This window comes from Malaclemys terrapin, chromosome 7 (assembly GCF_027887155.1).
Source record: "Malaclemys terrapin pileata isolate rMalTer1 chromosome 7, rMalTer1.hap1, whole genome shotgun sequence".
Taxonomy (NCBI): Eukaryota; Metazoa; Chordata; order Testudines; family Emydidae; genus Malaclemys; species Malaclemys terrapin.
Genome location: NC_071511.1, coordinates 53,518,787 through 53,543,529, shown reverse-complemented (window position 1 = coordinate 53,543,529; position 24,743 = coordinate 53,518,787). Strand labels below are relative to the sequence as shown.

At 53.1% G+C, this 24,743-nt stretch overlaps 1 protein-coding gene across 1 annotated transcript; it reads left to right on the top strand.

Moving 5' to 3' along the window:
• The first annotated feature begins 8,135 nt into the window (after positions 1–8,135).
• LOC128840102 (zinc finger protein 135-like) lies at positions 8,136–23,779 on the top strand. Its single transcript, XM_054033627.1, has 5 exons — positions 8,136–8,415; positions 8,990–9,078; positions 9,758–9,884; positions 22,101–22,217; positions 22,586–23,779. The coding sequence occupies exons 2-5, from the start codon at positions 9,037–9,039 to the stop codon at positions 23,698–23,700; spliced, it is 1,401 nt and encodes a 466-aa protein (XP_053889602.1). The 5' UTR covers positions 8,136–8,415; positions 8,990–9,036; the 3' UTR covers positions 23,701–23,779.
• The last annotated feature ends 964 nt before the right edge of the window (positions 23,780–24,743 follow it).

The following is a 24,743-nucleotide window of genomic DNA, read 5'->3' as shown; positions in this document are numbered from 1 at the left end:
CGGCCCCTCGGCTGGCCCTGTCCCGGATACCGCCGCTGCCACGGCTGCCCCCTCCACCGGCAGGAAGGGCCAAGGGAGGAAGAAGGGCAAGGGCCCCGCCCGTGGAGCCAGACCTCCTGCGGGCGGGGCTACGGTCCCCGCTGCGGCCCCGACACCGGCCGCGGCCCCTCCCTCTCCTGCCGTCCCTTCCACCAGCTCTGGTGGCGCTCCACCTCCGGCCCCCAGAGCATACGCCCAGGTGGTCGCCGCCTCTTTGCGTGCCGCCGCGTCGTCCGCCCCGACCGCCGCCTCTGGACCTGTCCCTCGTGACCACGGCCCCTTCCCCTCGCTGACTAGGAGGCATGGCGTCCGTTGCCATTTGGTGTCTGCCTCACCCCACATTGAGACCTATGTGCGGGCGTTGGCGAGGGTGGTGGGGCCTACGGCCATCGTGGCAGCCTCCAAGATGTACGGGAAGGCCGTGTTCTTCCTGGCGTCAGTGGCCGCTGCGCAGGAGGCGGTGGAACGAGGCCTGGCGGTGGGAGGCGTGTTTGTGCCCTTGGAACCCCTGGAGGACCTGGGCGTACGGGTGCTCTTGACCTCCGTCCCGCCCTACCTCCCCAACGCCGCCCTGTTGCCGGCCCTCTCCACCCTGGGGAAGCCCATTTCCATTCTGAGCCCTCTCTTGTTGGGCTGTAAGGACCCCGTCCTCCGGCACATTCTGTCTTTCCGCCGGCAGGTTCAGCTTCAGCTGCCGCCGGCGGCGGGTGCCGGAGTGGCGCTCGAGGGGTCCTTCCTGGTGCCCTACCGGCGGCCCCATTATCGGGTCCACTATTCGACGGGGGAGGCCCGGTGCTTCCTCTGCCGGGCGCCGGGGCATGTCCGGAGGGACTGTCCCCTGGCCCGGCCTGGAGGGGCGTCCGAGACCCCCGGGGCCCGGGAGGGTGCCGGCCCTGTCATCGCCGGCAACCCTGGCGGTTCGGACACTGCTGCTGCCGCCGCCCCTCCTCCTTCTGCCGCGGTTCCCGCTCTGGCCGTGGAGACGGCCGGGCGGGCGGGCCTTGCCGTCGCCGACCCTGGATCGGCGGGGCATGTGGAGGAGGGGGCGGGGCGGCTTCCGCCGGCCGCGGGGATGGGCCTGCCCCAGGGGGAGGTTTCCCTCCCCCCTGCTGTCCCTCCGCCCCTGCCGCCCCGAGCCCCGAAGCCATCGCCCCTGCCCTCTGGCCCCGCCCCTGCTGACCGGCCCTCCACCTCCTCTTCCACCTCGGGGGGCTGGGTGACCGTCCGGGGGAAGCGCGGCGCCCGCAGGTCGCGGGCTCTCTCCCTCCCCTCTGATGAGGAGGGAGAGCAGGCCCCCCGAAAGATGCCGCGGGGGGCCGACGTTGTTAGTTCTGTTTCCGCGCCCCTGGACGGTGCCCAGCAGGAGGTGCCGGCCATGGAGACCATGGATGCCATGGCAGCGGCTGGGGAAACTTCTGTCCCTTTTGTTGGGCCCACATCTGAGGAGGCTTCCGTAGCGGTTCTCCCGGCCCTTGCTCCGTCTGTACCCCCCGCCGCCGCCGCCGATGCCGGGGCGGCCTTTGTCTCCGTGACTGGCGGGGAGGTTGCCGGGGCCGAGGGGACTGCTTTCGCCTCCATCTTCGATGAGATCGAGGCCCTGGGTCTGACCCCGGTTACCCAGGGGGAGGACGACCCTTCGCCAGCGGGTCCCGATCCGGGTGCTGGCTTGGTCCCACCCCCCCCTCCTGCTCCCGGTTCCCCACTCTGCTGCCCCCGATTTAGTCCTGGGGGAACCCTTAGCCCTACCTGCCAGCCCGGCCGCGACTCCCATCTCGTGCACGGCCGCCGAGCCCCTTGGGGCGACGGCTGTTGCTGAGCGGCCGGTTCCTGCCCCCGATCCTGCCCCTTCTGCCGTCCCTGCCCCTGCGGCTTCCCCTGTCCCTGCTGCCCCCGTCCCCTCGGATGCAGACCCTGGCCGAGGGGAGCCACGGTCTAGCAGCTTGGCAGCGGGGGGTGGGGAGCCCGTTCCCGTTCCCGTCCCTGATCCTGTCCCCTCTCCTGCCCAAGTCCCTGTTCCCGCCTCGAGCCCCGCCCCTACTCCCACCCTTGCCCCAGATTCTGTCCCCGAGGTGTCTCTTTCTGCCACCTCTGGGTTTACTGCCGCCCCTGGGGTTGTCGCATTTCCGTTGCCTGCAGACAACCCTCAGGGGGTGGTTTTCGTGTCTCCCCTTCCTGCCACTGTGGGGGCTGTGTTGTTCCCTCAGCCGCCCTCTTCTTTGCCGGGGATGGGGGCGGGCTGCCCGGCGCAACAGCGCCGGGGCTCGGCCCCTTGTTTATCTGTCACCGTGGGCCGCGGGGACCCTTCGGGGGCCCCGCCGGAGGACGGCGGCAGCTTGGCCGCTGCCTCCCCCTCCGCGCTGCGGGATGAGTTGCGCCTCTTTCTCTCGGATTCCCATGGTTCCACGGGTAAGGTGCAGCTCGCCCTTCAGCGCTGGGGGGACTTCCATCTCGTCCTCCGGGCCGTGAAGGTGCTTTTGGGGGAGGGGCAGGGGTCCGGTCGGCGGGACATCGCGGCCTATCGGCGGGCCCGCAGATTCCGCGACTCCCTTTTGACCTTCGGAGTCGAAACCGGGATCTTGCGGGGCCCGCTGGGGGCCGATGATCCCTCCGCCTGTGAGGATCTGCCCCAGCCCTCCGTATGACAGCTACCACCTTTGCGTCGTTGAACGCCCGGGGCTGTAGGGTGGGTTTCCGCAGGAGCCAGGTGCTCTCCTTCCTTCGGGAGGGGGGGTACTCTGTGATTTTCCTGCAGGAGACCCACACGGCTCCGGCCGTCGAGGCTAGCTGGCGGCTGGAGTGGGGAGACGGGGTTTATTTTAGCCACCTCAGCGCCCATTCGGCTGGAGTGGCCACCCTGTTCTGCCCGGGGCTGCGGCCTGAGGTGCTGGGGGTCGCCGAGGTCGTGCCAGGCCGCCTGCTGCACGTCCGGGCCCGTGTGGAGGGGCTGGTTCTGAACTTGGTCAACGTCTATGCCCCGACCACGGGCTCGGAACGCGTGCCTTTCTATCAGCGGGCGGCGGCCTTCCTCGGCACTCTGGATTCTCGCGAGTGCCTGGTCCTGGGCGGGGACTTTAACACCACCCTCGAGGACCGGGACCGCTCCGGGCCTGAGTCTTCCCAGGCAGCCGCGGGCGTCCTCAGGGAGATCGTAGACCATCACTCCCTGGTGGACGTCTGGCGCGAACACCACCCGGACGACGACACCACCTTCACCTATGTCCGAGTGGCGGACGACCGGTCGCGCCACTCCCGGTTGGACCGCATTTATCTGTCCCGTTTTCATCTGGCGCGGGCCCATGCCTCCAGCGTCCGGCCGGCCCCGTTCTCAGATCACCACCTGGTGACCGTGACGGCCTCTCTCAGTTCCGAGCGGCCGGGGCCGGCCTATTGGCATTTTAATAATAGTTTTCTGGAGGACGTGGACTTCGTGGCATCCTTCCGGGAGTTCTGGCTGGCCTGGCGGGGGCAGCGGCGCGCCTTTCCCTCGGCGCGGCGGTGGTGGGATGTGGGGAAGGTCCGCGCGCGGCTCTTCTGCCGGAACTACACCCGGGGCGCCAGCCGGCGGCGGGATGCGTTGTTAGGGCAGTTGGAGCGGGAGGTTTTGGAGCTGGAGAGGCGTCTGGCCTCCGGCCCCGAGGATCCACCCCTCCGCGCGGCGTACCGGGAGAAGCGGGAGGAGCTCCGGGCCCTGGAAGACCACCGGGCCCGGGGCGCGTTTGTTCGATCCCGCATCCGTCTCCTTCGGGAGATGGATCGTGGCTCCCGCTTCTTCTACGCCCTGGAGAAACGGAGGGGGGCCAAACAGCATGTCACCTGCCTCCTGGCGGAGGACGGCGCCCCCCTCACGGATCCAGAGGAGATGTGTGGCAGGGCCAGGGCCTTTTACGCCACTCTTTTCTCCCCAGATCCGACCGACGCCGAGGCCTGCAGGGTGCTCTGGACCGAGCTCCCGACGGTCAGCGCGGGCGGCCGAGACCGGCTGGAGCTGCCTCTTTCTCTGGCTGAGTTCTCGGCGGCCCTCCGGCTCATGCCCACTAACAAATCTCCAGGCATGGACGGGCTGACCGTGGAGTTTTACCGCGTGTTCTGGGACGTCCTCGGCCCAGACCTCGTCACCGTCTGGGCCGAGTCCTTGCAGAGCGGGGTCCTCCCTCTCTCGTGCAGGCGAGCAGTGCTCGCCCTGTTGCCGAAGAAGGGGGACCTCCGCAATTTACGAAACTGGCGTCCCATCTCGCTCCTCAGCACGGACTATAAGGTCGTAGCGAAGGCCATCTCGCTGCGGCTGGGGTCCGTGCTGGCGGACGTGGTCCACCCCGACCAGACCTGCGCCGTCCCGGGCCGGAGCATCTTTAACAACCTGTACTTGGTCCGGGACCTATTGGAGCTGGGACGTAGGGATGGTCTGTCGTTCGCCCTCCTGTCTCTGGACCAGGAGAAGGCGTTCGACAGGATGGACCACGGGTACCTCCTGGGCACTCTGCGGGCGTTCGGCTTCGGGCCCCAGTTTGTGGGCTTTCTCCAGGTGCTGTACGCTGAGGCGGAGTGTCTGGTCAGGCTCAACTGGACCCTGACCGAGTCGGTCAGCTTTGGGCGGGGAGTACGGCAGGGGTGCCCCCTCTCGGGCCAGCTGTACGCTCTGGCGATCGAGCCCTTCCTCTGCCTCCTCTGCCGGAGGTTAGCGGGGTTGGTGCTCCGGGAGCCGGAGCTGCGGCTGGTCCTGTCGGCGTACGCCGACGACGTGCTCCTCGTGGTCCAGGACCCAGAGGATCTGGTGCGAGTGGAGGCCTGCCAGGCCGTTTATTCGGCCGCCTCCTCCGCCCGGGTCAACTGGGCCAAGAGCTCTGGCCTGGTGGTCGGGGACGGTTGGCAAACGGGCTCCCTCCCACCCGCGCTTCAAGCCATTCGGTGGAGCGCGGGTCCGCTGCTCTATCTGGGCGTTTATCTTTCCGCCACGCATCCCTCTCCGCCGGAGAACTGGCTGGATTTGGAGGCCAGGGTGCGTGAACGGTTGCGGAGATGGACGGGCCTGCTCCGGTGTCTCTCCCTGCGGGGGAGGGCGCTGGTGCTGAACCAGCTCGTCCTGTCCATGTTCTGGCACCGGCTCAACACCCTGAGCCCGACCCCGGGACTCCTGGCCAGGCTCCAGAGGATAGCCCTGGGCTGCACTGGGTCTCTGCAGGGGTTTTGAGTCTTCCCCTGGAGGAGGGGGGACAGGGCCTGGTCTGCCTTCGTAGCCAGGTCCACGTCTTCCGCCTCCAGGCCCTGCAGAGGCTCCTTTATGGTGAAGGTAGTCCGGCATGGAGCACGTTAGCGCACGCCTTCCTCCACCGCCTCCAAGGGCTCCGATACGACCGGCAGCTCCTTTTTCTTCATCCGAGAGGTCTTCCGCGAGACCTTTCGGAGCTGCCGGTCTTCTACCAGGACCTTCTCCGGACCTGGAAGCTTTTCTCGGCGACCAGGTCCATTGTGGCCACCGAGGGCGCGGATCTCCTCACGGAGCCCCTGCTGCACAATCCCGATCTCCGTGTGCAGGTGGCGGAGTCACCCTCGGTGGGCCGGAGGTTGGTCCTGGCGGAAACCACCAGGGTCGGAGACCTCCTGGACTACACCAGAGGGGACTGGGGGGATCCCCGCGCGCTTGGTCGGCGCATGGGGCTCTCCACCCTCGCGACCCCTCTGCGTGTACTCCAGGAGGTGGGTGCTGCATTGTCACCTCCTGCTCTCAACTTCCTGTGGCGGGCCCTGCGGGAGGGCGCTCCCCGCCCACCCCTCACCCCGGGCCCTCCGGACCTTTTTATCGGGCCCCTGTTCCGTGAGCCCCCCCGGCTCCTCCGCTCCCATAATCCGAGCAGGCTGCGCGCCCTTCAGCCGGTCCGGTTTCGAACCGCGCCTAGGGACTACCTGTACACGCTCGTGCTTCACACGTTGCATCACCTCACCCTCGTGTCCCGTCCCGACACCAAGTGGAGGGACTATCTGCTACCTGTGGAGGGTGAGGAGCCCCGGTGGGCCAGCCTTTATTCCACCTTAGTTCCAAGGCCCGCCGGGGAATTGGTTGGCGGCTCCTTCATGGGGCCGTGAGCACGGGCGTGTACTTGGCGCGGTTCACCCCTATTCCTGAGGCCTGCCCATTTTGTGGCATTAGGGAGACCCTGGCACACGCTTACCTTGAGTGCGCCAGGCTGCAGCCCCTTTTCCGGCTTCTCCAGAACCTCTTGTTGAGGTTCTGGCTACACTTTTCCCCGCACTTGTTTATTTATGCACACCCTATCCGTGGCCCCACTAAGTCGCGAGACCTCCTCGTCAACCTCTTCCTGGCCCTGGCCAAACTCACCATCTATAATACCAGGGAGAAGATGTTGGACGAGGGGGTGCTTTGCGACTGTGGGGCCTACTTTCATACCTCTTTGGTCTCACGTCTCCGTGCGGAGTTTCACTGGGCAGCGTCCGCTAGCTCCCTTGCCACCTTCGAGGAGCAGTGGGCGCTGTCCGGGGTTCTCTGCTCGGTGTCCCCATCTGGTTCCCTGATTTTGAACCTTTGACCGTCACCTCGTTCCCTGTTTTTTATTAGTTGTCCCACGTAATCATTTGGTACTGGGTCCAGTGGTCCCTCCCGCTAGGCTGGGGGAAGGGCCTTTAGTAGTGGGCAGCTGAGCCCGCCCACTTCCCGGTTCGCCAATACGGCCCCGCTACACCAAGGTTTAAGAATCTGAAGTGCCTTCCAAAATCTGAGAGGGACGAAGTGTGGAGCATGCTTTCAGATGTCTTAAAAGAGCAACAGTCCAATCTGGAAACTACAGAACCTGAACCACCAAAAAAGAAAATCAATCTTCTTGGTGGCATCTGTCTCAGATGATGAAAATGAACATGGGTCATTCCGCACTGCTTTGGATTGTTATCGAGCAGAACCCATCATCAGCATGAAAGCATGTCCTCTGGAATGGTGGTTGAAGCATGAAGGGACATATGACTCTTTAGCGCATCTGGCTCTTAAGTATCTTGCAACACCAGCTACAAATGCCTATTCTCATTTTCAGGTGACATTGTAAACAAGAAGCAGGCAGCATTATCTTCTGTAAATGTAAACAAACTTGTTTGTATGAGCGATTAGCTGAGCAAGAAGTAGATCTGAGTGAACTTTGTTTTATTTTTGAGTGCAGGTTTTTTTGTACATAACTCTAAGGCCTTGGCTACACTTGGCAATTCACAGAGCTGCCGAGGGGAGTAGCTTGCAGTGCTGCGAGCGAGCGTGCAGCGCTGCAGGCGCTGATTACACTGGCGCTTTACAGAGCTGCACTCGCTGCGCTTGGGGGGGAGGGGCGTTTTCACACCCCTGAGCGCAGCAAGTTGCAGCGCTGTACAGCACCAGTGTAGCCAAGGCCTACATTTGTAAGTTCAATTTTCACAATAAAGAAATTGCACTACATTATTTGTATGAGGTGAATTGAAAAATATTATTATTATTTCTTTTGTTTTTTTACAGTGCAAATATTGGTAATAAAAAATAAAGTGAGCACTGTACACTTTGTATTCTGTGTTGTAATTGAAATCAATGTATTTGAAAATGTAGAAAACATCCAAAAATATGTAATTGTTTAACAGAGTGATTAATCGCGATTCATTTTTTTAATCTCTTGAACAGCTCTTTAGTTATTATCTGAACAGTGCCCGTGAGTGTGTGAGTTTCCCTAGTGCCTCCCCACGCAGTAAAGTGACACAGGTCCTGTCCCTGGAAGCAGAGACGTTAATTTGCACACCTGCCCGCATGGAGGGGTGACAAAGCAGGGGTGGGGAGGGGCGGCAGCAGGGAGGCCGGTGCCTGGCATGAAGCAGACCCCCCTGTGAGATCCCTGGGGCGACAGGGGGGTCTGTGACGCTCAGCCCAGGGTGATGCAGTAAAAGAGCTGGGAACCTCCCTTCCCGTTTATTTCTCCATCTGGTCCTCTCAGTCTCTCTCCGCTTTCCCTGTATATCCGCTTCCCCCTCTGGCCGGGAGAGCCAGTCACTTCCCGCGAGCTAGACCGGCTCCTGCTGGGACGCGCGGAGACGGGGCGGGTTCCAGCAGGAGCAAGCCCGCGGCTCAGCAGCTCTGCAGCCCGGGCTGGTGTTGAAGGACACAGGAAGTGGCTGGAGCAGCAGAGCAGGTTGGAGCGGAGGGTGCTGCTGGGAGGAAGGAGGCAGCAATCGAGGAGAACAAAGAGCTGAGCTGGCTGCTGCTTGTATTGGGGTCAGAGAGCCGGGCTAAGCAGCTGCTACTTCTCCTGTGCTGGGGGAGACCTGCACTGCAACTTCCAAGGGGGGCTTTCTCCAGCGGAAACCAGCCCCCTGAGGCAGCCCAGGGCTCTGCCCACCCCAGCCCTGAGCCGAAGACTGCGGGTGAGTGACCTCGGGGTCAGGGGTAACATTGACTCTACACAAACAGCCCCTCTTGGGAGCAATTGCAGGAGCGGATCCAGCCATGGGCGAGGGAAAACCCCAAGAATGGGGCTGTCCCAGTCAGAGGGAGGGGGGCAGGGGATAGAGGAGAGAGAGCCTGACAGGGTCAGGGGGAGAAATAAGTGGGGAGGGAGTGGCCCAGATCTCTCACCTGCCCTGACACGTGTATTGCAGAGTCACAGTCCTGTGGGCAAGGTGAGGAGCAGCCAGTCCCTGCCTCTACTGGTTCCCCTGCGGCTATGGCAGGGGAATCCCCCAAAGTGCCTCCTTTGGTTCAGTTCTTTTCTAGCCGTAGGTTCAGAGATGGTGTCACACTGGAAGGGTTTAAACATGTCTCGGTGGTGGGTTCAGTCCTGGTGGAGGGCCTGTGGATGTGCTGGGTTAAAGTTTGTTCCCAGCATGGCAGAATCTGGAACATCTGTCTGCAGGGAAAAAGCTGGGCGGGGGGCTTGTGATGTGGAATTAAGCAAAGTCTGTTTGGAAATCTCCCAAGTTGCCCTTCTCGCCCTGACAGGCTGCAGAGGAGCGTCCCTGTTTCACACCGGCTTGGCTCAGCCTCCCATGGGACAGGGAAGGGGAATGGCTGCAGTGGAGCCAGTTCAGGTAGGGATTGTTGAGGAGTTCCGGGAGAGGGGCAGTAAATACACAGGAGGTGGGAGCGTCTGGGCAGTTTGCTCTGGAGGTGGGAGGGGGGAGGAAACATAGGAGATGGGGGGAGGACAGAGTGTGACAGAACTGCTGGAACTAGTTTAACCTGGGTCTAGATTCCAAGAACAGACTCATGGGCGTTGGGATAGAAAATCCATGATCTGAAGAACAGGAAACAACCCCCCTGGACAGGGCTGGGAAAACTTATCAAGCTCCCAGTGCTGGAGCTGCCAGCCAGAGTCTGCGATGAGATACGAAGGGGGTACCCACCACTGTGTCTTAGGGGAGATTACTCGTCCCCTCACATACTGCTGCTGGCAATAGGGAGGGTGTTGGGATTCCTACCCTGGGACTGAACCTTGACCCTGCCAGGGGCTCCATCGGCTGTGTCAGCCTCTGGCTAATAGGTGTGTGATGAATGTGAAGACCCTGCCCCCTCTGTCTGCTGGGAAGGACGAGGGGCTCTCTCTTTCCCTCCTCACTCTGATGCCTCCTGGCTTCTCTGAGCAGGGTGGGGGTGGGACTGTGGGGACTGTGCCTCCCAGAGCTTCCATTTTCCTGGCCCTGCTCCCCCACGACTAGGGGGCTGTCTCTGGGGCAGCAGGTACTGAGTGGGTGGCTCTTGCTCTTTCAGGGGCCGGTGACCTTCAAGGAGGTGGCTGTGTATTTCACCAAGGAGGAGTGGGCTTTGCTGGACCCTGCTCAGAGAGCCCTCTACAGAGACGTCATGCAAGAAAACTATGAGAATGTGACCTCGCTGGGTAAGGATTCCTGTCCCCAGGGCTATTAGAAGGGGAAATGAAGAGTTAAAGTTCATGTCACTCCCACAATGCAACCTTAGCTCTGCCCTGTTTCAGCAATGGCCTGACATGCCAGTGACACACATGCTAACACTCTGCCCTCCCTGCTACAGAACACTTTGGGAACAGAGCACACAACATGATAGCACAAAGTCTAACATCTTCTCTTTGCTAAGGGAAAACTTGGGTTCATTTCCATTGTAGCAGACAGAAGCTACCTACCCCGGCTACAGTTAAACACTGAGCCTATTGCACACAAAGCATCTCAGACTAGCAAAACATTACCACCCCTTTTCTCTCCCCATGGGGATTCCTTCTGAGTCATTGCCTTCACTTTCCTCTCACTGAGCCCTGGAGACCATTAGCATGTATGTCACCAGACTGCTGACAATCCCCATGGTGAGAACACAACTTTGTGCACCTTTGAAGGTTGGGTCAATAACACTCAGCACTGAAATGAGGACTTGGTCCCTCAAGGTTCATTTGCACCTCTCTTCATATCACAGTTACATCTCTGCCAATCTGCTCCAATTAATCCCTGCACTATTCAATTACAGCTAGCGCAGTGCACATAGCTGAGGTGCATACAGATCAATGCTGGCATTGCAGTCTGTGGAACACAACACCAGTCTTTTCTCATATCTGTTATAGACTGAGATTTTATGGTCAAAAGGGACAAAGGTCATCTAGTCCGACCTGTAACATAATACAGGCCATAGAATTACATCCACTTATCAGTTTATTGAGCTGAATACCTTGTGTTGACTAAATCATCCTCTGGAAAGGCATCGTATCGTGATTTCAAGAGATGGAGAATTCTTCACATGCCCTGGTAGTTTGTAAACCTTTACACCTTTACTGAGCTATTCTTAATGGCTATTGCCAGCTCCAGGGCTAGGGGGTGAAGGCAGAGTTAAGGATGCATTGTAAGGGTGGTGTGTACTTTAACTCTGTTTCCTAGTTTTCAAAGGTTTAGCCACCATCAGGGCATGAGGCAGCACTGGGCAATGTTAAACGCTGCATAAAGGAAATTTATGGACATTTAAAGTCTTTGATTTTTTTTTTAAATGGACTTTGTTGCCACTATAACTGTGTCTACACCAGAGCTCTTGCTGCCAGAGCTATGTGGGATAGGGATGTGATTTTTCACACCCCTCACTGACATAGCTATGCTGGTGAAGCTTTTAAGGGCAGGCCAGGTCAAAGCCTGCCTGTGGATTATAGAACACTTGAAAATATTGCTCTCAATTGAGAAATGTTGGTATCAGAGCAAAACTTCCACAAGGAACTCCTGCCAACACACACTGTCTAGAAGCTGTCAGACGTAGGACTCAAACACAAGGATGTAGCTCAGCATCAATGGCCACAGCATGTCCCTTGAGACAGTTCTGTGAGAGCAGATTGCTGGAAACTCTCTGGCTCTGAACAGAGGCTTGGTCTTCCTGCCTGTGCATTTCAGTCTCTTTGACTTGTCTGTTCGGCTCATGGTGATCTGAAATTCCAAACGCTACAACTATTAATGCTAACTCAGGAAGTCTTTACAGAGAAGCACCATCTCTGCTATAGTTAAATTTCAGCATTGCTTTCTGTTTAAAGGCTGACCATTCTGACTGCCCTAAAATCCACATGCTTATTTGGATTGGCTTGAAATATGCTGCTGTTCATGGGGGTGCTCAGCAGGGGTAGTGGCCCAAGGATGGGGTTATTTGACAAAGGGGTCTTGAGACAGAGACTCCTCCAAAGCAGCTTTTTCCAAAATCAGCTTGCTCTTATAACATTTTCTTGCACATACCTAGGACTCAGACTAACCTGAGGGGGCCCTTCAATACTGCATTCTCGAATAAACACTGGCTTGTTGTGAAGAGCCTCTCTTGCATTGCTGCAGATACCTACTGTTTGCATCACCCCTTAAAGAGAGGGGACTCTCTTGGACTCACTGGAGAGCCCTGGTGAGAAAAGGGGGTGCTGCCACCAGGCCCACACTCAGAGAAGTGGAGCTGTGGGGCTTACTCTCCAAGAACTAAGCTTAGGGTCTAGCACATTAAAGGGAGCAGTCCCAAAAGAGACCGTAGAAAGGCTGTGGCATCTAATGCTCTGCAAATCAATGACATCCCTCTCTCTGAATCCCTCCATTGGTTCCCCCATCTCTGTCCCCTCAAACATAAGCTGCTTATCTTCAGTGGTAAGTCCTTTCGCAGCTTGGCTGCATCTGACATATAATTTTTGATTCAGCAATGAGATGCCAGCTCCCACCTGTGACCCGCCAGGGATGCCAGCCTCCATCACTCACTTGTTAAATGTTCAAACTATCTGCTTCGTGCTGGGAGGAGCTTTCCATACACCTCCAGAAAGCTACCTCACAATTCTCCTTCAGGGTCCAGCTGATGGCAGGCTGGAGAGAGGAAGGTTTGGGATAAAGAGCTCTTGTGAGTTGGGACTGGGACCAGCGGGGGGATGCCCTGGATCAGCTCCTGTAGGAAATTCGGTGCCATGGAGGGCTAGGAGCAGTGGGAGGGAGTTGGATCAGGAGCTCAAGAAGCTGGGAAGGTTGAGGATGTGAGTAAAGGGAGGGTGGATGCCAGGTGCTCCAGGAAAGGGGGGTGCTTGCAGTGGGCGGGAGGGGACACTTTTTGGCAGGAGCAAGGAACATTTAGAACGGATATTGGGATGGGAAGGGGTTGGGGAGCAGGAGACTTGGGGGAACAGGTACCAAAGAGGGCTGTGAGCGATAGGAAGGGAGGAGAGAACACAAGAAGCGGGTGCTCCTGTCCCCAGGTGTCCGGGACAACAGATCTTGTATGCTGGTCCACTGGGCTCTTAGCAGCTAGTAAGTTCCACCTGCCACCCAGGGACCTGCTAGCAGTTGTCAGACTAGAAGCTGAACCCTGACAGAGGACTCCAGCTGATTGGAAGAACATTGGGGGTCCTGATTAGTCCCCATCTTCTACTTAACCCAAGCACGGACACAAGAAATTGTCCCTGCAGCTGGGTTTCCCCTGTTGAGGGCTGCTTCCCCTGTGATACCTGCTCCAACTGTCTGACTCTGATCACTTGGTAACTGACCCTGCTGCCTCCTGGCAGTTGACTCCTGGTTTTGCCCTCTGGCCTGTCTCAGCATCTGACCTCCTGATATCTGACCCGGTCTGATGCCCGATTCCTGGTCTGACCACTAGGTCATAGAATCATAGAGTATCAGGGTTGGAAGGGACCTCAGGAGGTCATCTAGTCCAACCGCCTGCTCAAAGCAGGACCAATCCCCAACTAAATCATCCCAGCCAGGACTTTGTCAAGCCTGACTTTAAAAATCTCTAAGGAAGGAGATTCCACCACCTCCCTAGGTAACCCATTCCAGTGCTTCACCACTCTTCTAGTGAAAAACTTTTTCCTAATATCCAACCTAAACCTCCTCCGCTGCAACTTGAGATCATTACTCCTTATTCTGTCATCTGGTACCACTGACAACAGTCTAGATCCATCTTCTTTGGAACCTCTTTTCAGGTAGTTGAAAGCAGCTATCAAATACCCCCTCATTCTTCTCTTCTGCAGACTAAACAATCACAGTTCCCTCAGCCTCTCCTCATAAGTCATGTGCTCCAGCTCCCTAATCATTTTTGTTGCCCTCCGCTGGACTCTTTCCGATTTTATCACATCCTTCTTGTAGTGTGGGGCCCAAAACTGGACACAGTATTCCAGATGAGGCCTCATCAATGTCGAATGGAGAGGAATGGTCATGTCCCTCGATTGCTGGCAATACCCGTACTTATACAGCCCAAAATGCCGTTAGCCTTCTTGGCAACAAGGGCACACTGTTAACTCATATCCAGCTTCTTATCCACTGTAACCCCTAGGTCCTTTTCAGACTGCCTGCATCCCAGTTGTGACACTGGGGGTGGGTAGGGGGAGAGCTTAGGGCAGTGAGAGGAAGGGGAGTGAGTGTCCTAGTGAGTGACAGGTCTAGCTGTCTCCTTCCTGGTCTCTCTAAGTGCTCCCCTTCAGCTGTCAGGCCTTCCGCCTTTCCTTCTGGAGTGGAATTCTGCTGTTCTCTTGCTCCTAGATCGGGCCCTACGCTGCAATACCCTGTGTATCAGCCATGTTTACCCAGCAGGCCAGGCTGAGTGGTGACACGTTCCGCAGTCTAGGGTCACTGGTGCACAGTGACAAAACAGCCACCTTAAACACTGCTGTGGTTTGATTTTGCAGGAGGAAAAAAAGTATAAGAGAAAAGGATTTTAAAATAACAAATAGGCTTCATGCATGAATAGAATACTCAAGGAGCTGCATCCTAGAATACTCAAGGAGCTAATAGAGGAGGTATCTGAGCCTCTAGCTATTATCTTTGGAAAGTCATGGGAGACGGGAGAGATTCCAGAAGACTGGAAAAGGGCAAATATAGTGCCCATCTATAAAAAGGGAAATAAAAACAACCCAGGTAACTACAGACCAGTTAGTTTAACTTCTGTGCCAGGGAAGATAATGGAGCAAGTAATTAAGGAAATCATCTGCAAACACTTGGAAGGTGGTAAGGTTATAGGGAACAGCCAGCATGGATTTGTGAAGAACAAATCATGTCAAACCAATCTGATAGCTTTCTTTGATAGGATAACGAGCCTTGTGGATAAGGGTGAAGCGGTGGATGTGGTATACCTAGACTTTAGTAAGGCATTTGATACGGTCTCGCATGATATTCTTATCGATAAACTAGGCAAATACAAATTAGATGGGGCTACTATAAGGTGGGTGCATAACTGGCTGGATAACCGTACTCAGAGAGTTGTTATTAATGGTTCCCAATCCTGCTGGAAAGGTGTAACGAGTGGGGTACCGCAGGGGTCTGTTTTGGGACCGGCTCTGTTCAATAACTTCATCAACGACTTAGATATTGGCATAGAAAGTACGCTTATTAAGTTTGCAGATGATACCAAACTGGGAGGGATTGCAACTACTTTGGAGGACAGGGTCATAATTCAAAATGATCTGGACAAATTGGAGAAATGATCTGTGTTAAACAGGATGAAGTTTAACAAAGACAAATGCAAAGTGCTCCACTTAGGAAGGAAAAATCAATTTCACACATACAGAATGGGAAAAGACTGTCTAGGAAGGAGTACGGCAGAAAGGGATCTAGGGGTTATAGTGGACCACAAGCTAAATATGAGTCAACAGTGTGATGCTGTTGCAAAAAAAGCAAACATGATTCTGGGATGCATTAACAGGTGTGTTGTGAGCAAGACACGAGAAGTCATTCTTCCGCTCTACTCTGCTTTGGTTAGGCCTCAGCTGGAGTATTGTGTCCAGTTCTGGGCGCCGCATTTTAAAAAAGATGTGGAGAAATTGGAAAGGGTCCAAAGAAGAGCAACAAGAATGATTAAAGGTCTTGAGAACATGACCTATGAAGGAAGGCTGAAAGAACTGGGTTTGTTTAGTTTGGAAAAGAGAAGACTGAGAGGGGACATGATAGCAGTTTTCAGGTATCTAAAAGGGTGTCATAAGGAGGAGGGAGAGAACTTGTTCACCTTAGCCTCTAAGGATAGAACCAGAAACAATGGGTTTAAACTGCAGCAAGGGAGGTCTAGGTTGGACATTAGGAAAAAATTCCTAACTGTCAGGGTGGTTAAACACTGGAACAAATTGCCTAGGGAGGTTGTGGAATCTCCGTCTCTGGAGATATTTAAGAGTAGGTTAGATAAATGTCTATCAGGGATGGTCTAGACAGTATTTGGTTCTGCCATGCGGGCAGGGGACTGGACTCGATGACCTCTCGAGGTCCCTTCCAGTCCTATAATCTATGAATCTATGCCTGCCGTCCTAAAGGCTTACCATCCCCTGATGGCCACCTAGGCAGGTCTAACTTCTGCTGACTCCCTAGCGAGGTCCCTGTTTCTGCCTCTTTCACTTTATCACCTAACCAGCTGTCCCCTTTTTGGGAGCAAGTCCCTTTTTAAACTGCTCCAGTCCTTTTGATCTTCTTGGCTCCAGGCCTTGGCCCTGCCTTGGTTCTATAAGTTGGCTGGAGCCAGGAGGTAGAATATTCCAAGCTAATATTTCAGGCATTGTCTCTTATCAACCCTTAAGCAATTAATAAGGGGTATCTCACCTTGAGCCACTCTTCTTCCTTTCCTGCTTGTTTTCCTTGCAGTGTCCCTATTAACCTAAACCAGCATAGTAATACAGTCAATATCCCAATAGCCAGGCCAGGGTTCAGTATTCATCAGTACTACAGAGCATCTCCAGCTCTGTCACAGGGGGTGTGCAGAAATAGGGCTGAGGCTATGTGTACACTGCAGTGTAAGCTCAGGTTCAGACTCGAGCCCAACCTCCATTCCTTCTACACACAGTTCTATCTGAACCAGGCCAGTAAGCTCACAGGACCTGGGCCCTTGGACCTGGCCAGGGCAGTGATTCTGAGCCCAAGTCCCAGAAATGCCATCATTTTGCAGTGTGGAAGCAATTCAAGTCCAGGTCCCCCAACTCATATCCTGAGCATCCAGCAATGCTATCCCACAATCCCATGGGCTAGTGTTCCTTGGCCTTTCTGTCTCAAGACTAGCCAATCAACTCCCAGGAAATGGAAGCATGCCCCTGGTTCAAGTACAACTACACATCCTATAACCCTGCCATTTTATTCTGGCCAGCGACAAAAGCTTTTGCTGTGGTCACCAACAAGACGAGCACTTTGCCCAGCGTGCTGCTGCATGGCCACAGGACTACTGTCAGATTCTGGTGAATCTCTGGGGCGAAGTGAGCAAGACATTGGACTTCAGTAAAAGCATCAAAAACAACAATGTGCACCAAGAAATGGCAAACAACCTGGCAGCACTGGGGATTACATGGACCAGTGACCAGTGCAGGGAGCAGAGTAAGAGGCTCAAGAGCAACTACCAGAAAGCCAGAGAACTGCATCTCTGGGAACTCCCCATCCTCCTGTCTCATTTACAATGACTTTGACCAGGTGCTGGGTGCTTTCTGAGCACTGAGACCCCAGAAGTTCACAATAGTCTGGTCAGCTGGGATGACAACCTTCTGATGCTCAATTTCATAGAGCTCCTGAGGGGAGCCAGCAGCCACCAGATCAGGCTAGCAAAGTGTCTCTGGTGCTCCGACTAGTCCCTGAGCAGCTAACTGCAGCATGTCCATACTCAGAGGAGTAGTCTGCTGTGGAAATCACAGCAGAAACAGAAAAGGCCAAAGTCGTCCTGGAGCTTGGTAAGTTTCTGGCTCTATGTAGGTTGTTATTAATGTATGAATGGGAGGGATTTCTGGACTATGACCAAATGCAATTTTAATTTTTATTACAAGCTGCAGGTGTAACGAAGCTGCCTCTGGCGGGACACAACTGAGAGTTTCAATTCAGGACAAATTGCTTAGAGCAGGACAGTCACAGCCCAAGGGCTGGAGTTCCTTTACTATTAAGGCACACCAAACCAGTCAAACAGAGAGGATTTTTGGTTTTACCCCACTGGCTAACAAGAAGTGATACAAGCAGTTCCCTCAGATACTCCAGTTTCCTTGTATCGCCACCAGCACCACTCCTTATGGGGCCGAATGGTTATGAAAACCAATACCCCAGTAAAAGAAAAAAAAGGTTATTCCAATCCTAAAGGACCAAGTCCTAGACCCAGGTCACTATACAAGTCAGATCTTACCCACAAATCATGCTGTTGCCAATCCTTTAGAATCTAAAATCTACAAGTTTATTCATAAAAAGAAAAGAAATATAGATGAGAGCTAAAATTGGTTAAATGGAATCAATTACATACAGTAATGGCAAAGTTTTTGGTTCAGGCTTGTAGCAGTGATGGAATAAGCTGCAGGTTCAAATCAAATGTCTGGAGTACATCCATAGCTTGGATGGGTCATTCAGTCCTTTGTTCAGAGCTTCAGTTTGTAGCAAAGGTCCTCCAGAGGTAAGAAGCAGGATTGAAGACAAAATGGAGATAATGCAGCTGCCTTTTATAGTCCTTTTGCCAAGTGGTTTGTGCTTCCCTTGTTCCAAACACAAGCTACCCAGCACATGGCATGGAAAAACATTAGCATTCTCTCCATAGGCATGCCTTGCTGAGTCATAAGGTGAATCTGCCTTCTCTCAATGGGTCAGTTGTATAGCTGATGGTCCTTAATGGGCCATCAAGCAGGCTATGCAATGCTGATGCCAAATTGTCTGGGTTGTCACCCAGATGCATAGCACAAGTTTGAAATACAGACAGTATAGAGCCAATACTTATAACTTTAAATACAAAAAGATACCACAATCATAACCAGCAAATCATAACCTTCTCATAGACACCTTATTTGACCTCCTTTGTACAAGATTTGGTACCACTATAAGACCTTGGTTGTAACAATGATCTATATGGTCACAGTTCATGTCAATAACATCACAGCAGGTATCTACTTATGGCAGAATGCATGCCAGTGCCTTGGCATCTCTTCCCCCCTCCCCCCCCAACACCATGTGGAATTCAGAATAAGACTTGGAAGAGCAAACAGATTAACAAGCATTTAACATTATTTTTTTACTATATACTTGCACATTCTTACAAAGATGCGCTGGAGAGTTAAAAGTAAGATCCTTATATTGCCTTCCCTTTTAGTATGCCACACTGTACAGATTGGCCATGCCACAGCATAAAGAGCCATCTGTAAACTGTACTGGGCAAGGGGGAAATGTAGTGTATTCACTTTCCAAAATATGGCAGGGAGTTTGTAGACACTCCAGGGAAAGGGGTGGGGGGTAGATGTACTCAGAGCAGGGTGTATCATAAGCCATAGGAAGGCAGTAATCCATGCGGACACTAACCTAACCCAGCCTCCTGTTGATTCCCTCATGAATTTTGACCCAATCCCAGGTGCTGATGGTTGCAAACTTTTCCCATAGGAGGAACTCCAGATAAGTAGTCACATTTCGGGGAAGGGTGTATTTCCCGGGCCTTCCTCTATAGAACACCAGCCAACTCCACTCATAGATGTGTTGCTAAGTCACCATAAGCTTGAAAACCTCTGTGACAGACACAGCTGGCTTGTCACCGGTACCTTGGAATAGAATGTCCTTTTGCCATTCAGGAACCTCCAGGATTTTGGTGTCCTCCAGAATGTGGAATGCTTGAAAGGACTAAGAAAGTCTAGGAAGTAAACCACAGCAACTCCCACCCACCCCCCCAACTTCCTTGTGACATACTGGGGTACAATCCAGACCAGTTGGGGTTTGTGTTACCCCTGCCCTGTAACCTGGGGTGCCTTGCAATGCCTTGCTGCTATAGCCTCCAACCTGGACTGCTCACAAACAGCCACCAGCATGCTGGTCACGCATGTGTTTGTGGAACTGCAGCCTGCCAGTCATACCCCAGCTCTCATCAGCCATGGTTGTACTGCAGGGTGACCCCATCACACTCCCAGTCCCAGATTTCCCCCCAGAAATGTATGTCCTGTATAGCCCAGCCTGAACCTGGGAAGTCCAATTATATTAAGTCCATTAGCCCTTTAAAGCAGGGGTGGCCAACCTGAGCCTGAGAAGGAGCCAGAATTTACCAATGTACATTGCCAAAGAGCCACAGTAATACATCAGCAGCCCCTCATCAGCTCCCAGTGCCTCCCACCCACCGGCAGTACCTCTGATCAGTGCTTCCCCCTCCCTCCCCGCACCCACCCGATCAGCTGTTTCATGACATGCAGGTGGCTCTGGGGGGGAGGAGGAGGAGTGAGGGCACGGTGGCTCAGGGGAGGGGGCAGGAAGGGGTGGAGTGGGGGCAGGAAATGGTTACAAGAAAAATAAAGATAGGCACTAGAAAGTGTTTTAACTTATCAAACTATATTAGATTGGAGCAAAGTTTCTCACCACATGCTTCCAGCGGTGTTACTGACCAAACTCTTCAGGTCAGGATCCCTCTCCCAGATTCCAACAGCTGTTTTCTGTGTCTTCTCAGGTGTAGAGAACTGGAAGGTCTGAGAATATACTGAATCTGAGTTTTACAAAGTATCATTTTTTCAGCCTTGACATTCCACGGGTGCTTTTTTCTGGAGATGCACTGAACCTTTTCTGAGACAATAATGAACTGTTTGATGTCTCTTCTCATGCCTGTCCACCTTTGTAGCTGAACCCCAGTCCAGTAGAAGCCTGGGATAGAATCATAGACTCAGAAGATTAGGGTTGGAAGAGAACTCGGGAGGTCATCTAGTCCAATCCCCTGCTCAAAGCAGGACCAATCCCAACTAAATCATCCCAGCCAGGGCTTTGTCAAGCCAGGCCTTAAAAATTTCCTAAGGATGGAGATTTCACCACCTCCCTAGGTAACACATTCCAGAGCTTCATCACCCTCCTAGCGAAATAGTATTTCCTAATATCCAACCTAAACCTCCCCCACTGCAACTTGAGACCATTGCTCCTTGTTCTGTCATTTGCCACCACTGAGAACAACCAAGCTCCATCCTCTTTGGAACCCCCTTTCAGGTAGTTGAAGGCTGCTATCAAATCCCCCCTCACTCTGCTCTTCTGCAGACTAAATTAGCCCAGTTCCCTCAGCTGCTCCTCATAAGTCATGTGCTCCAACCCTCTAATCATTTTTGTTGCCCTCCGCTGGACTCTCTCCAATTTTTCCACATCCTTTCTGTAGTGGGGGGCCCAAAACTGGACACAATACTCCAGATGTGGCCTCACCAATGCCGAATATAGGGGAAAGTCTTCCCTCAATCTGCTGGTAATGCTCCTACTAATGCAGCCCAATATGCCGTTAGCCTTCTTGGCAACAAGGGCTCCATGTCAAAGTGTCATGGCGCAGTCACAGAGAAAGCATGTCTGATGAGCTTATGATGGACATCCTGGACAGGGCCAACAAGGAGGAACAATACCGAAGGGGAAAGGATTCGTGGCACATGGAAAGGCAAAAAGCAGGCTGCCGAGCATGAGGAGAAGTGCAGCATGCAAGGAGAGACTTACAGTGCAATCTCTGGAGTGGAAACGTCACCTGAAGGAGGAAGATAGAAAGCAGCAGAAAGACGTGTTAGAGAGGCTGCTTGAGGTCATGGCTGGGAGAGTTCAGGCTCCTGCTCCCACCCGCACCATGTCCTGAATCCCCTCCATGGTACCATGTCCTGCAGACCAGGAACTCATAGGACAGCACCAGGGCTGGGTGGCCCGGCCCATGGTCATCCTCATGCATGTGACCTGATGCTGGAGGGTCAGGGCTAGTTACTCACAAAGCTCCAGCAATGTAGCTTTCTTCATGCAAAAGTGCTGAACCCACTGCTGGTCCTTGCGGGTCTGCATGATGATGTGATCCCACCAATCTGTGCATGTGGCCCTGCTCCAGAAGCACCTGTCTGCATAGCTAGCACCAGTGGCTATCACCAAGAGTGGTGCGCAGTGTCAACCAGTTCCAGGCTGCCATATCTGTGTCATCGTCATCCCGTGACGGGTGCCTTCAGTAGATAAGAAAATGCCAGTGAAACGTTCACCAGTGTCTCTGCTTATTTCCTGACACAGGAGTGAAAGCACAAGCAGGACAAGTTCTTCCCCTGACACAAATGGGCACTTTCTTGGTGATGTCACAGGTTTGCACTGAAACTTCTAAGAAATCAGAGAATCTCACTCCCCTCCTCCCCATCTGCATCAGCCACAATCTCTCTTCCTTTCAGGGTCCTTGAGTCGTTTAGTCAGTCCTTCCCAAGGTCACGTGGTCTTATGCTTTTATTCACAGTCTCCTTTTCCAGAGGAATGAGCATCCTGAGTTTAGCATCTAATTCCCCAGACTTCTCCACATGAGACTTTTCATATACCCTGAGCTGCTGCATTTGGTGGCGTCCCCCACTCCATCCTATTCCATACTACGTTGAACCCTGCCAGCCCATTCTTACTGGTCCCAGTTTCCCTATGACCTTTCATTGTCTTTGGGCCTCTCTCTGTTAGCAAGAAGCAGTTTCAGGGTGACTAGAGTCTTCGCCTTCTCGGACATGGAGTTATCATCTCTGTGTTTTAGGAGCCCTCTTGTCCATGAGTATCTGGCTGTGTGTGTTCCCAGCAGAAATGGGGCTAGCTAAATCTCTCATAAACAGAGTCACCTGCACCTTTGAGAATTGGTGGAACTCACCCTGACATCTTATTGCTTTAAATGGGCTGTTGTTAAAATAACAGAACTTTTTTTCTCCATGACTTAAGCTGATCTTCCTGGTTTTCTTCCCCCCAAGCAGGGTTTCCAGTTTCCAAATTCGATGTGATCTCCCAGCTGGAACAAAGGGATGAGCCATGGGTCTCAGATCTCCATGGCTCTGAAGAAAGAGAGATCCCAAAAAGTGCCTGCACAGGTGAGGAATCATGAAATCAACTCAAAAAGTGTCAGCGCCTAAAAGAAGTTGGGATTATGTACAAAAACCTTGTGAGCTCTCCGAGTTCAGAATTGTCCCTATCAGGTGCTGTATCCTCAGGGCAGATATCACTCATGGCTTCCTAGGTGTCCTGACTGACTCCTGGCAGAAGCTCCCTCCCTAACCTCCCTTCCCCTGTTTGGATGAGATGCAAAGGCAGATTTGATCCCCTCCTTTCTCCCTTATGAGGCAGAGTTTGGGGAAGTACAGGGCCTGATTTTTTCCCCCCCTTTCTCCTCAGCACTTACTTTGGTTTGTGCTCCCCTTTTCCATCCCTGTTTCTAAGGTTTCTCTCTCTGTCCTGGCAGGTGAGGGGATGGTGAATGAGAACAAGGAGCCGAATCCTCAGCCAGAAGATGCTGAGCAAGTGGAATTGCATGGGGCATTAGTGCAAAGATCCCAGTTGATTGTGTCCAGGAGTCATGAGCAGGGAAAAGCCTGTAAGAGTCAGCACAGACCAGAGAGGCAGCAGGGAACCCAGCCAGGGGGAGAAATGGGTAACTCCATTAGTTATCGGAGAGTTTACAAAGACCGCAAGGAAATCAGAGCCCAGAAGAGACTCTCCCTGGGAGACAGAAACAACACATGTGCTGTGTGTGGGAAAAGTTTCAGTAGCCACTCACACCTTACTAAACATGAGAGAATCCACACAGGAGCCAGGCCCTATAAATGCTGTGTGTGTGGGAAAAGCTTCACTCTGAGCTCACACCTTATTATACATCAGCGAATCCACACAGGAGACAGGCCCTATGAATGCTGTGAATGTGGCAAAAGCTTCACTGACAGCTCAACCCTTATTAGACATGAGAGGGTCCACACAGGAGAGAGACCCTATGAATGCTGTGAGTGTGGGAAAAGCTTCACTCAGAGCTCAGCCCTTGTCACACATCAGAGAATCCACACGGGAGAAAGACCCTATGAATGCCATAAGTGTGGGAAAAGCTTCAGTCGGAGCTCAACTCTTATTACACATCAGAGCATCCACACAGGCGAGAGACCCTATGAATGCTGTGAGTGTGGGAAAAGCTTCAGTCAAAGCTCATCGCTTATTACACATCAGAGAATCCACACAGGAGAAAGACCCTATGAATGCTGTGAGTGCAGGAAAAGCTTCAGTTACCGCTCAGACCTTGTTACACATCAGAGAATCCACACAGGAGAGAGACCCTATGAATGTTGTGAGTGCAGGAAAACCTTCTCTCGGCGCTCACACCTTATTACACACCAGAGAATCCACACAGGAGAGCGACCCTATGAATGCTGTGAATGCGGGAAAAACTTCCGTCAGCTCTCAGCCCTTATTAGACATCAGAGAATTCACACAGGTGAGAGACCCTATGAGTGCTGTGAGTGCGGGAAAAACTTCCGTCAAAGCTCAGCCCTTACTGCACATCAGAGAATCCATACAGGCGAGAGATCCTAGAGATGTTCTTAGTGTGGGAAAAACTTCCATCAGAGCTCAGCCCTTATTTATCATCAGAGAATCCACAAAGAAGACAAACACCATTAAAACCTTCTCTAAGGCTGACAAAATATATATATTTTCTTTAATGCTTTTATTAATTCCCATGTAGTGAACTTTAAGGCTGCTTGAACCATTTGTGTCACCATGGTCCACCAGGCAAGCTGCTTGCTTTTGCTTTTTAAATCTCACCATTCTTTGTGGTGAATCTCTTTGATTTTTCTATCAACTCATTTGAATTATGAGTCATGGAAGTGTATGTGTTCCTCCTACCAGGAATCTCCATCAGCCCCAGGTTGGGTAGAAAAGGGGGAATTTTAATGAATCCATAAATTTGGGGGTCATACCCTATGACTGCAGAATTGCTAATATAGAACCTACTTTTAAGAAAGAGGAAAGAAGTGATCTGGGAAACTAGAGGCCTGTTAGTTTGATCTCAACTATATGCAAGATCTTGGAATGAATTTTGAAAGAGAACGTAGTAAAGCACAAAGAGATAAAGGGTAATTGGGATAAAATATATCATAGTTTTATAATATGGTAGATCATTCCAGATCTATCTGATCTTTCTTTGAGAAATATAACTGGTTTTTTAGACAAAGAAAATACAGTAGATCTAATCTACCTGGATTTTGGTAAGGCATTCGATACAGTTCTATATGGGGAATTACTAGTTAAATTGGAGAAGATGCAGATTAACACAAGAATTGAAAGGTGGGTAAGGAACTGGTTAAAGGAGAGACTACAATGGGTCATACTGAAAGGTGAACTGTCAGGCTGGAGGGAGGTTACTAGTGGAGTTCCTCAGGGATCAGTTTTGGGACCAATCTTATTAACATTTCTATTACTGATCTTGACGCACAAGGTGGGAGTGTGCTAATAAAATTTGCGGATGACACAAAGCTGGGAGGTATTGCCAATACGGAGAAGGACCCAAATATAATACACAAAGATCTGGACGACCTTGAAAACTGGAGAAAGAGAAATGGGGAGAAATTGAATAG